This window comes from Leuciscus leuciscus, assembly GCF_965113295.1.
Source record: "Leuciscus leuciscus genome assembly, chromosome: 7".
Taxonomy (NCBI): Eukaryota; Metazoa; Chordata; class Actinopteri; order Cypriniformes; family Leuciscidae; genus Leuciscus; species Leuciscus leuciscus.
In genome coordinates, this window is record NC_138731.1 from 34,459,597 (window position 1) to 34,473,708 (window position 14,112).

Consider the following 14,112-nt stretch of genomic DNA (forward strand, 5'->3'; position numbering starts at 1 on the left):
TTACTGAATGAGCCTCCATCCTCTTCTACTCATCTGGAGAGGCTTTATGTAAAATTAGCTTTCTAATTTGAAACAAAAATCCCAGAGAGGGAATAATAACCTCGCTTTTCAAAGTCTGACTTAGATTCCCCAAATCAATTTGAAAAAGCAGGGTGAGAGATTATTTTTTTTCTCCCCACCATAGAGTGTGAAACTTGAATTTGATTCGGAGCAAAATGAAAACAGAGCTGAGTGCTAATCTCAATACATCCACTATTCCAACCCTCTTATTTGGTAATCTGTCTTGGTGAAAGAACAGGGAGGCATTTTCTGTTCAGTATTCTCTACAGTAATGAAATTCCCCTACGGTCCGGTGTTTGGGTTGGACCATTGTGTCACCTTGCAGTGATTACTTAAAGCCTGGGTCTAAAGGTCTTAAACAGCAGATGAGATTTATGACTTGGTCAGATTGGTTCCCATTGTGTTTTGTGGTTTGTCTGGGCTTATTGAGTTTGTTATCAAAACCACCAAACAAACAAATAAATAAATAAAGTATTGTTGATTTATCATTCTCTGGTCATTGTTATATAGTATTAGAATGCAGCTATTCCATTCACTGGAAGAATATCTTCTGCATCCATGTCTCATCTTTTTGTATTATTAGAATCAGATGTAGGAAGTATTATACACAGCAAAGTGAGCAATGGGGGGAAATGTTTGTTTGCCTCAAATACACAAACTCAGTCCTAAAGTACAGAAAAATTTACAGCATTTGCACAAGGATTTTATTTTAAATTAAGCTTCATGGTGGTCCTCTCATTACCATACTGTTTATACGGTTTATCTTGAGGGAAGTATTTTAGACCTGTAGAACCTCAGTGTTAATTATGAAATGTATATTTTTATTAAAATAATTCTTCTTTTTCTGAACTATATTACTTAGCAGGACTCAGGAGAATATTTTATATTGATTATTAATAAAAGTAGCTATTAATAATAACAACAAAAACAAAACAACCTTTGTATAAACTATGACGCATGACCTGTCTTGGCTTATTATTTTTTAAACACTAAAAATGCATTCAGTGTCATTAAAAGTCTCATGTACATGAAATTCAGAAATTATTTATTTTATTAGAATTTACAAATAAGATCAAATAAAATGTTTATTTAACTATAACAGTAACATATTTGCTAATACACAGTTCTAACAAGTTAGCATGTTAAATGTGCACTATACAGATTGAACTATATGCGTCTATTAAAAATAAGATGATTTGAGCCAACCAACCCACAGATTAAATGGGGATCAGTGGATAATATCATTGAGTGCTTTTCTTCCATATAATGCAGCAGGAGGGAGATACTGAACTTGCAGATACCTTATCAGCTTTATTCCTCTTTGTCATTCATTTTGGTGTAATATTTGACATTAAAGATCTGATTCAGCAGCGCTTGAATCTGATGTGGCAGTGTTAAACTCAGAAAGAGACTGATCCTCCTGCTGACAGCAATGTCCATACAGTAGACTGACCTTAGCAGAAGTTAAAAGGCCATTGCATGGATAATACATGTATGCTAATTTGGAGGAGTATAACTAGTTATAATGAATTATACATATTTAGATCAGCAATAAGAATTAAATTGATATAGCATAATTACCACACTCTAACCTGTTCGTCCAGCAAACACTCTGTGTTAATTGTTTATTAGTTGTAAGAAATGTTCATTTCTGGGGTATAGGAAATAACTTTCTTACTGTACAGTATTACTCAGAGCATGTAGACAAAATCTGCATGATTAGACTCCAGTACATGAGCATGAACCACAAACAGCTTTACATGTGAGGCAAACAAGACTTTATTAACTAGACTAAACACTTAGACTAATCTAACATACACATATGTTGAGGAAAGAGAACTGAAGCAGAATACAGGAAAGCAAGAAGTTATCACATTGTTTGAACCAGCTTTTATAAACATTAGGGTGGTCCTTATTTTTGAAGTTTCCAATTGTCATGCTCTTAACCCTTTAAATTGTTCCTTTATATAAGAAAATACAGCATGGCAATTTTTATGGCAGTAACATAATAATTACTGGTAGCTCAATAGCTTTAAACTTTCTGAGATTTTGATGATTTTCGTAAAAACAGATCATTTGAATTGGTATTGTACCTGGCTAGTAATACAATTCCAAATAAATCTCCATACAAGCATCTAATGCACCATATATTCCTAAATATGTATTTTAGATACATATCTCAGTTTACTTACTGTAGAAACTAAATCCAAATTAATCCATCCATGACCCGGTTTAGCAGATTTACCTTTCCTGGTGGAATCAATACATATTTCTATTGATGATCACCTTGGTTATTGTTTGAGTTTAGAGCACATTTTTTGGTTAAAAAAATTACATTACGTTCCTTGAAATTGACCGGGAATTTTGGCCGAATCAAGCAGATTATCAGGAGGCACAGGCAACCATACATACATGCAATGAAAGTAGGCAATGATCACGCCGAGAGAGGAGTGGCTCTGATTCAAGAATACAATGGCTATCTCACACACTCTGAAGAACAATTGCAGTTTCTCCTTCATGTGGTGGAAGATCACCGACGGATCTATCCAGACTGCAAAAAGTCAACACTGGCTGCTGAGCATCAGAAATGAGGGATTGTTGAAAATGTTGTGCTTTTTTTTAGATTGTTGTCATTGTTGTCATGTCAGTGTTGCTCTGATTTCAATAAAATGTAGTTCATTTGCAGCAACTTTTAATATTACTTGCATATCACAATAACGCCACACAGCTTAACACAGGCAATCTTCCACATGATTGAGCTACCTCTAAATATCATTGTTGTCAACATTTTTGCATATTTCTAATTTTGAAGTTAAAAGGAACAGTTTAAGAGGTTAAGACACTAACATTTTGCAATATGCAATACTTGATAAGGACCACCCTAATTAACATGCCATAGAAAAAAAAAAAGAAAATGAAAAAAAAAACATTACAGGTGTGCATTTTGAGACAAAACAATGGCACTGATATATTTTAAGATATGGTGCTTTCAGTTAAAACAGCTCAAACATGCATTTGAGTCTGGGACTATAGGCTTAAGCCTTGTCTTTGAAACTGGGGGTTAATGTATCAAATAATGAGACTAAGTTTGATACTTACATGTCTTGCCAATTTGAATAAAGTTGTCCTAATGCAATTTGTTGAGGCTCTATTTGATCTATGCTGAAGTTGATGCGAGAGAACCAGTTTGGGGATCTTTGCTATACATAAGATGCTATACATGTGATTTTGTTAATCTACACTGTGCAATTCTGAAGCATTCCTTCAAAATAGTTTTAATTAATACATATACACAAAACATCCTTATCTTTCTAATCATGTGCCTTTGCTACTATGGCAACTAGAGGGCTGGTTCTGCATCTGGGTGTTAGCAGCGGTTCAGGGGTGGTTCTACCGAACTCTACCTCATGGTTGGCGTGTTGGGTGAGGGGCATTGTGGATTATTATTATTATTATTAATAATATGTTATTACGACATAAGGGTCAGAAACAAATAAAAAATAATATATATGCATCTGCCAAATGCATAATATATATATATATATATATATATATATATATATATATATATATATAATTTTTTATTTGTTTTTGGCAGGCAGGAAGTAATCACTGTTACAAGGTTAAATTATTAAGCATTCACTAACAAAAGATTTGAAGAGAGTCAGAAAACAGAAGCCTTAGAGATACTTTTTTTCTCTCGTTTTTTCCCCCCCGTCTTTTACTAATATTCTAATCAGCTAAAAGTCTGACTTTGAAACATTTAATGAGTTCTACGACTGCAGTCCCCAAGGGACAAATGAAATGACTTACAGGGAAAGGTTGACATTGTGCTGCAAAGAATTCTGGATAACAACAGACTACGAGATGGATCTGCCATGATAAAAAGCTCCTTACGGTGAAGTTTTTAATTTCCTTTATGTTTTATGTTTGCTTCTCTGGAGCAATTAAGCACTTGGGGACCTCTGGCTGCATGTGAACTCTTTCCTTGTTAGATTCCTAATTAAATTGTGTTTGCAGTATCAGGCACTAGGTATCTGATGTTATTAGAGCTAGAACACTCTAGCACACTTTGCATTCACTGGTAGACTTTTTGTAGCTTTTTGTAGCTTGGTCATTTACCTTAATAATTAATTTGCATAAAGAACGGGCAAACGGGAACCTTTTTTTTTATTTTTTTAGCAGAGCTACTGTTATTGAAATACTTCAAAGGAAGATGGTGTCATTTGATAAATGCATTTATGCATGTCACTAATGAGATTTTGCTTTAATTGGCAACATGTTTTCTGGGTGGAAACAAAAAGAAAGTCTTATAGGAACAACCAGTGATGAAAAATACACTGCACATGAAATATTGTATTATGTGTCAAAGTAATGGGTACATTTAAATGAATAGGAAAGAAATTCACAGAAAAATAACAATACTGTCATTATTTATTCAACCTCACGATGTCCCAAACTTGTGTACCATATGCTTGAGCTCAAACTGTACGTATGGAAAAGTAGTATGGGTTTAGAACGACATAAGGGTCAGCAAATAATGATAGAAGTTTCCTTGGGTGTGCTCAGTATGTTTCTTTATTTTTTTACTTTTACAACTTTCTTTAGTGTTTAATGTTGCGGTTTGAGCATGAAAAACTACACCACAACTATAACGATAACAACACAGACAAATGTTATCCTCGGAATCACTTTCAGAACATTTTTTTCCAGATGATGAAAAATAAAAACATTGACAGCCAATCAGAATCCATCCTGCAGCAGATGACATAACTGCAGCGTGCGCTTAGAATAAGAATGATACTCTCCGCTGTTGTTGACACCAATATAGTTATCGTTTTCTTTAAAGTTATCATTCTTAGTGTCAACTCTCACTCCAAAGATAGTTGCAGGATTCTTTGAATCAGTAAGTTCCTTTTTCTGAACTCCCTGAAATTAAAGTTTTTTTTTTCTGGGAACGTACATGTCACAATATTCCTAATTTAAATAATTTTCTTTTTTAGAGTACGCAATACTCCAAGGCATACGCAAAATCAAGGGGAAAAGGGACTTTTCGTTTGTGTGTTGTCGCCATGTCCATGATACAGCAAAGTTTGTTGTCAAAGTGCTTGAGTATAATTGCCTCCCAGAACTGTCTTACACGACTGTGTTCCCAAACAGCAGGCATCCGCCTCCGAAAGGAAGATAACTTTATTTTGTTTCGTCTGCGCGCTCTGAGGCACAAGCAATTTATTATATACGAAATTATTATATACAGTCGCTTCTCCTACTGCAGCTACTTCCATTTTTCTTAGTGATATTTAGCGCCAGTTTATCAGGATCTTGTGGTCGATTTTGTTCTCTTCGGCTCACTGGTTGGAAACGGTGCTTTATTCGCAAAGATTTTATGCAATATTCCAATTTTGCTCATAAATGAAGTTTGCAACTTTGGATGGAAACATAGCTAATGAAAAATATGTGAAAGATAAGGTGTATTTTGAACATTCAAGCATGAAAACATTTTCTAGTAGACCCCAAAAATAAAATCAAGACTTTGTAAAAGGGTATAACAGGTCCTCTTTAAAAAAATAATAATTCACTTTTCTTTTATGATCTCTTGCAGGATGCTCTTTTTCACTGATTATGGGAATACAGCCAAACTGGAGCGCTGCAATATGGATGGCACAAACAGAACACGACTTGTGGATTATAAGGTTGAGCGGCCGACTGCAGTGGCTTTGGACCTGGTGAAGAAGTTGGTGTACTGGGCAGACGCATATCTGGATTACATTGAGATGGTGGATTACAACGGCAAAAACAGACACACTATCATCCAGGGATATCAAGTGAGTTCTTTTTGATACATTTTTTGACTTTGTGATGTATTTTACACTACAGCCTTATACACAACCGTTCAGAAGTTTGGGATCGGTGAGACTTCTATACTAAGTTTCTAAAGCTCTTCAAGATGACATTTATTTGATCTAAAGTACAGTAAAAACAGTAATAGTGTGAAATGTTATTACAATTTAAAATAAGCATTTTCTATTTTAATAATTAAAAAATGTACTTTATTCCTGTGATGTTAAAGTTTAATTTGCAGCATCATTACTGTCACATGATCCTCCAGAAATCGTTTTAATATATTGATTTGGTGTTAAAGAAACAAACAGTTGTGCTGCTTAATAGTTTTGTGGAAATCATGATCATTTTTTTTTCAGGATTCTTTGATGAATAGAAAGTTCAAAAGAACAGCATTTATTTGAAATGGAAATCTTTAGTAACATTTCAAGTGCCTTAACTGTCACTTTATCAATTTATTGTGTCTTTGCTGAATAGAAGTACCCCCCCCAAATACATAAATCGTGCTGACCCCAAACATATGTATGTGAAATTAAAATTGCAATTGAAAATAACATTTTAACAAATGCTGTTTGAATTGATAACGTATTATTTTCTCAGACAGTTGTTCACAGATTGATTTCAGGTATTAATTGGTTATTTATACCCAGCAGCTACTGTATCTGTGTGGCTTGATCTGCGTTTTAATTTCTCACGCTAGTTTCAGCATTAATTAGTCTAAATGAACACATGGGCTACAGAAGCAGATTCACCATTTGAATATTTTAGCTGAAGTGCACTTATGAGGATGGTAATTATGGATCATTATTATTCAAAAGTAGACCTCAGCTAAACAACCCAAAGATCTTCTCGCTGTCGTAAGTGCAGAAGGCCAGAGCAGCAGATTATTGTATGCAGACAGGTGTGGGTGCATTTGGTTTAATGGTGCTCTTAAATGTGAGCCACGATGTATTGGTGAGGGGTTGCTAACACCTTTCATTTCAATCGCAAATGAAGGTGAGATTTTGCAGGGCCTGGAAACTGTATCTTCTCTTTTTAATGTCATTGATTTTTTTTTAAGGGGTTCCTTTATTACAGTATGTGATGATACCTTTTTAGTTACGTGCCCTTCCTAGCAAACCCTTATTTTTATTTAAAGCATGGTTTGTTCATAGGTTACTCACACTCCACTGCTCTCAACTGTATTCGATGATATACTGTACATTGTGTTCAACTGCAAAACATTAAACATAAAGTGGCCCCCAAAGTGTTTGGACACTTAAACCACACATTGATTATATAACAATATCAAACCAAATGCCTTTTTTTTTTTTTTTTTTTTAAAGAAAGACAGCTCTAGCATTCTTTTTTTTATCAAAATGTTGCTTAAAATAGTTTTACATTTAAATTAAAATAGGTAGCCTGTTTTCACCTCTCAGTTGAACAAATAAAACAGTTTATTTGTGACTTTTCTTATTTCTGTTAATTGCCATTTTATTTTCAGTTGCAATTTTGATTTCACGTAAGTTTAGAAGTTTTTTTTGGAAGAAATGTAATACTTCTATTCAGCAAGGATACGTTTGATGTCTATTTCAAATAAATGCCCTTCTTTTAAACTTTCTATTCATCAAATGATTGAAATTGAAAATATTTAAATTTGAATAATATTTTATTCTGTTTTTGCTGTATATTTGATCAAATAAATGCAGCCTTGGTTAGCATAAGAGATTTCTTTCATCGTACCGACCCCAAACTTTTGAATGGTTGACTTGATTTTTCATAGTTGTAACTTTTCTTAATCATGACTCAGTCTCAAGGTCAAATACAATGTGACTTATGTTAAAATGTTTCTATATATTTCACAATGTAAATTTTCTGTATTGATTTATTTATTGATTGACTGTGAAAATGCGGCTTTTATATAATATTATTATGAAATGTAAAAAAAAATCATATTTAATGTGATGGACATCTGCGAGAATTGACTTCAAACATCATTAAGTGTCCAATTTAAATAGGAATAGCATTATGAGTGACACTATTTTTCCAGAAGGCTTACCTTCTGCTGTAAAGGAACGTGAGGATGAATGATCTCCCTGTAGGTTTAGGTGAAGCACAATGCACGTTTTAATGTGCATGTATTTGTGGGCAGAGTTCAGTGGTCCCTGTCTGCTCCTGTCACATAGACGTCGCTTGCAGAGGTAGCATGTAGGCTAGAATCACTGCACAGAATCAGGCTGTCCCCAGAGAAACACATGCACTCTGTTTGACCCTGCCTGAACTGCCTGAATGCATATCAACACGATTCAGTTCACCTTAAGCTTATCTGAAAATCTACACCCTTTATTCAGTAATAAAGATTGTGGTTGTTGCCAGGTCAAATTAAGTCTAATAACAGCTTTAGCTAGAGGCTAATTTGATTGTTGAATCAAAGGGAAATATCAAGGACTGTGTCTGTGCTGTTCTGCTTTTCGTTGAGCTTACAAGGTAATATTTACCTACCTAAGTAACTTCTCAGTGCTCTAATCGACCTGAAATAGTCAATGCTCCTTTTTCTAGGTGGCACACCTGCATGGATTAGCTGTCTTTGAGGACTACTTGTTTGCAACTCGCTCTGATCCTTCCAGTGGAGCGGTGGTAGACATCTTACGGATAAATCGCTTTAATGTCACAGACCCGGAGACGCTAACCAGCATAGGAAATGCAAAAACGATACGGGTTTACCACAAGCTCAGTCAACCAAAAGGTAAAGTATGAGTTATGCTGGTTTCAGTTGCTTGCCTTTCGGCATGCTGTTGCTATTCCGCATCAAACACATCACTCCTTGGTTTTTGTTTTTGTTTTTGTTTCTAATTGGGAACATATAAAATTGTATTAATATTTTTTTATTATTTAATTTTTGCAATGTTGAAAACATATTCCAATATTTATAATATTTTTATTTTAGTAAATGATTAACAATGTATTGTATTTTTAAGACAATAGTATATTCTTCTACATTATATGTAAGATGGTTATGGCTAATTGCGTATGTGACACCAGTGTCCTCTCCTCAGTCAAGGGCCATGCGTGTGAAGTTGACCCTTATGGTAAGCCTGGAGGATGCTCGCACATCTGCCTTCTCAGCGGGAGCTACAAATCCCGGAGCTGCCGCTGTCGTACCGGATTTAGCCTGGGAAGTGATGGGCAGTCCTGCAAAAGTCAGTCCGCCATAGCTCACAGCCTTTCGTTTGTTCATATTTGCTGTTCTAAAGTGTTTTTATGAAATAATAAGATTAATAATAATAATTAGGGCTGTTAGTTGGACGTTTAAGCCTGATATATAATATAATTGTATGAATTTTTTAAATTTTTAAATTTTTATTTTTAAATGCAACTGTTTTTAAACTAAATCTAAAAAAGGTTTATGATTGAAGCTCTGTAGTTTTTAATTGTGGGTTGCAAAACATATACTACATTGATTATTGAGAGGTTTACAAATAAACTTAAATTAAAATTTAAGCCCAATGTATCATATTTGATACTCACGTTTTAATATGATTTTTCTAAAAAATATATATATGGATAATCAAGAAAACCTATGTTGTTCATCTTGAGTGTTCATCTTCAAATATATCTAACAATATTCAATTTATTCTTACGTTTCTCCTTATCATGTAATTATTTTTTATTTTTTTATTTTTTATTTTGACAGCCCAAATAAAATATGTTTTCGCTCTTTGCCAACAAAGTGAAAAAAAATAAAAATAAATCCTCAATGATTTTATGACCCCTAATGTCACGTCATCCCAGTGGAATTGGTGATGGATTATCTGTTTGTTTTATTTGATTCTCGTCAGCTGGAAATTGAAATGTGTGTTGTTACACTATTAAGTGGGAAGATTGAGTGGATCTTCATTTGCGCCAGTCTTGGCACTGACTTGGATTGACAGAGATGGAGATGGAGATGAACTTTTAAGAAGATTGGCCCACATGGTTGTGATGGTATTTTATTGACTGCCTATAGAATGATTCATTACTGCCATTACTGCCATTTCCACTCTGTTCCCCCACACGCAGATCCTCCTGATCAATGGACGTTTTACTTAGTTGACAATGAAAGCTATGGGTCAATTAATGACGGTCCTGAGTTAAGCATAAAGTGACTGCAATAATGAACCAAGCTTTGCGTTTTGAGACGTTTCTGATTTACACCTGCACCCAGATGTTCTACTTCCTCCCTCTTTCCATCAGATGAGAAGCTATGCTAAATGGCCATGGTTGCCTTCATCCAATAGTCCTTGTGTTGTTTGATATATAGGTCTCAAAGCGCCTAATTGTCTTTAAGGTAGAGGAGCTCTTCCACTCAGAATGATAAATGGAAGTGATACTTATGTGATCTCATCCACACTGGTTTGGTCCATTGAGGAAGGCGGTGGATGTCCCTGTCTTTACCCAGAATCCTCTTCCTTTCCCATCGGCCTAACTCATTACAGACAGACTGGGCCGCCCTTTGTGTTATGCCCACTGTGACTAGAGGTTAATTTATTTAAGCTTGTTACTAGCCCCGTGGATAACCTCAGCTTCTGTCGTGCGCCTTTGTGAATCTGACAACAGGAGATTTATTGTTTAAACAGAGTCCCAATGAACAAAAATATCAATGCTGGAGCTTGTCAAATGAATCCTCTCAATCAAGATAATTTTTGCCTGGGGATGTTAAGTGGGGCTGATTGCTCCATTCATTTCTGTAAATGAACGCGTCTGCCTGTGCTAGTTTTGGGATTTGTAGATCTTCACCCAACTGATGTTTTATTTTGGCTCAAACTTAACAATTATACGTTGTTACAGTCTCACGTTTGGAATAATTACGATTTTTTAATGTTTTCTCTTTTCCAATGTTTCTCTTCTTGAAAATGCAGTAAAAACCACAATATTGTGAAATATTATTACAATTTCTATTTTATAACATACTTTATTCCTGTGATAGCAAAGCTGAATTTTCAGCAGCAATTACTCCAGCCTTCAGACACTGATACAGAAAAAAAAAAAAACTTTAAAAGATCTAACTGGAGATTTCAAGCAATTTTTTACAGTAAAATACTGTTAAATGTACAGTTTTAAGAAGTAAAAAAGGCAAATTAAATTATAATTTAGAGTGAAAACTGTTAACTGACTTTCCATAAATTACAATTGTATACTGTAAAATGTACAGGTTGCTCTGTAAATATATTAACATTTTTACTGTATTTTTTTATATTTTTTTTTATGATTATTCTGGCAACCACGTCAAATGAATGCTGTTCTTTTGAACTTTCATGGTTGAAGAATGTATCATGGTTTCCAAAACATTTTAAACAGCAAAAACTGCTTTCAACGTCGATAATAATAAGAACCATTATTAATATTTGAGTTTTGAGTACCAATAACAATTTGTAATAACTGAGCAAATCATCATTTTAGAATGATTTCTGAAGGATCATGTGACAAAAGCATTGAAAAAAATCTGAAATATTCCCGTCTTTTGACCGGTACTGTACTGTATATGACATAAAAGGACTTTGGGTTACACTTTCTATCTGTGTCTTTGCAGAGCCCAAAAATGATCTTTTCCTCTTCTATGGAAAGGGACGACCTGGGATAATTCGTGGTCTGGACATGAATGTGAAGTCGAGCAATGAACACATTGTTCCTATCGAGGACTTAGTGAATCCAAGAGCTTTAGACTATCATGCTGAAACCGGAAACATTTACTTTGCTGATACTACAAGTTTTTTGATAGGACGGCAGAAAGTTGATGGGAGCAGTCGGGAAACAATTCTCAAAGATGGTAATTATTGTAATAATTTTGCACTTTTTACCTTTTTAAACCTGTTTACACCTGGAATTATTTGAATTGAAATTATGTAATGAACGAATCATTTAAAGAATTGTGTGTACTTTTACAGATCTTGATAATGTGGAGGGTATTTCAGTGGATTGGATTGGGAATAACCTGTACTGGACCAACGATGGCTACAGAAAAACCATCAGCGTGGCCAGGCTAGAACAGGCATCCGAAACCAGGAAGACTCTTTTGGAGGGAGACATGTCTCACCCTAGAGCCATAGTGGTGGATCCTCTCAATAGGTACAGAGCCATAACACTCAATCATAAACCCAAATATGGATTATGTATCATACAGTGATTTGAAATGTTTATCAACATTCATACACAGTGACTTATGATTTGGATAGAAACATTTGTTAAGTGACCGTTTATGTTGAAATCTTTCATTTTATGTAACTAGCACAAAAAAAGAAGAAGAAGAAATTAATACTTTTATTAACAAGGAAACATTAAATTGTGATAAAGTGACAATAAAGTGACAGTAAATGTTTTACATTATTAAGAAATATATTTTTTTCAAATAGCTATTTATATTTGTGATCAAATAAATGCAATCTATTTATGATCAAATAAATGCAACCCTGAGCATCTGAGATTTTCAAAAGACTTAAAACATCTTACTGGCCCCAAATTTTGAATAGTGTACAATTAAAACACTGAAAATTTGAACATTAACAAGACACTAAGAACTAAAGCTAAAAATAATGAAATCTCGAAACCAGCCAATTAGTATCCAATAAAGACTAATACTGATGAATAAAAAGAAGTAAAATGTACTTAACTGATATTGTGCCAAAATATCAGGCTAAAAAATCTGCTTGAAATCTGCTTGGAAATTATTAAATACATGAATAATACTTCCCTAGTGAAAAAAAAAAAACCTATGGCAAAATGTATTTAAAATATATTTATTTCATACTAAGTATACTACAAACTCATTAACATATTTACTGACATATCCGCTTGAGACTTACTGATATGAATATTATAGTTAAACTTTATTTGGAGCACTTCTTTAATGCATGATGCACATTTCTTTATATTAAACCTAAAATGTATTTAAATGCAATAGTTCCACTTTAGCACAATCAAATATACTTAAGTATATCTTTAGTTGGAGCTCAGCACTATTTCCAGATAGTGTATTAAGTACAACATTAGTGGTTCCAATTTTGCAGAATTTAAGTATATACATTTACCAAAAGTACAATTGCAAGGTATTTATATTAAGTACATAAATATGTAAATGTATTTGTAGTATATTTAGTATAAAATAAATGTTTTTCAAATACATTTTAGTATATTTATTTTTCACTAGGGTCCTTTAAATCAACATCTGCAATCTGTGATGAAATACTGATCTCTACTTACTTCCCACCTGCCCTGAAGGAACAGTCCTCATTCCAGTTTATTTACTAACATTTGTTTACACTGCATGGCTTCAGAGGCGAATGCAATTGTACATAGTGTAGTGAAGCATGTAGGCGCCCATCCACGCGTTCCTCCATCTGAACTGGTGTGTGTGTGTGTGTGTATGCATGTGCGCGCATTTGTACCAGTAAGCTGACATGGCACGGTCAGTAAAAAGGGTGAGTTTGATGGCCCAGAGCCAATCTCATTATCACCCTCCCTGGGTGTGAGAGTAACTCATGAATCCTGAAGAGGTGCAGCCAGCCAAGGCTGAAGAAGTGAGATACTGCAATGAGGAAACAACCACTCTCGGCCCTCTCAGATTCAATCACGCAACCTGATCATTCTCTTTTTTATCTGATTAAAAAGTACTTAAGTACTGGAATACTGATTTGTCATCAGATCTTTTGGACCAAACCACGTTGTATCTTAAGAGTACTTTGAGTACTTTTAATTAATTTATTTTTTAAATCTCTGTAAATAAACGTCTTATTTAAAAGTGTGCACTTATCATTAAGTAATTAATATATGTTGGAATAGATTTTTGCCATCTCTAGTGAACCCAAGAGGTGTTGATTACTGATTCATTTGAAGAGAGGGAAAGCAAATGCAGAATAGTTTCATTATTTCCAGACACAATGGGTTCATTAGCTCAGAGCCATAATTATATTCATTGCTCAGACCTCACGCTTGTGCAATTTATGCGACTCTCTCTCACATTTAATGAAGCTAATGTATCTTGAATGGCAGTGCTAACAATAAAATAAGAAATGGGCAATGACTGACAGGAAGCTAGAAACTGTTCCTTTGTGAGTTTGTCAACAGATACTCACAAATAGCGCACGTTCGCACAAGTAAAAACGGCAACTTATCTCCCAGTCACCACTGCGTGTCATTCCCGATGGGATAACTTCAGTGGTGTGGAAGCGATTCAAATCTGCATTAAAAGCATCGTCT

The 14,112-nt window shown here is 34.4% G+C and overlaps 1 protein-coding gene across 5 annotated transcripts in view; it reads left to right on the forward strand.

The window, feature by feature from the left end:
* The window catches only part of lrp1bb (low density lipoprotein receptor-related protein 1Bb), a 295,311-nt gene that overhangs the window by 143,239 nt on the left and 137,960 nt on the right, over nucleotides 1–14,112 (forward strand). For all 5 annotated transcript variants that reach the window (XR_014207575.1, XM_082175929.1, XM_082175930.1 and 2 more), the window contains 5 exons: nucleotides 5,663–5,885; nucleotides 8,440–8,626; nucleotides 8,937–9,080; nucleotides 11,450–11,686; nucleotides 11,805–11,985. Coding sequence is in view for 4 of the 5 variants with exons in the window: in XM_082175929.1 (XP_082032055.1) it covers nucleotides 5,663–5,885; nucleotides 8,440–8,626; nucleotides 8,937–9,080; nucleotides 11,450–11,686; nucleotides 11,805–11,985 (972 nt within the window). In the remaining variant the exon portion in view is untranslated. The remainder of the gene's footprint in view (nucleotides 1–5,662; nucleotides 5,886–8,439; nucleotides 8,627–8,936; nucleotides 9,081–11,449; nucleotides 11,687–11,804; nucleotides 11,986–14,112) is intronic.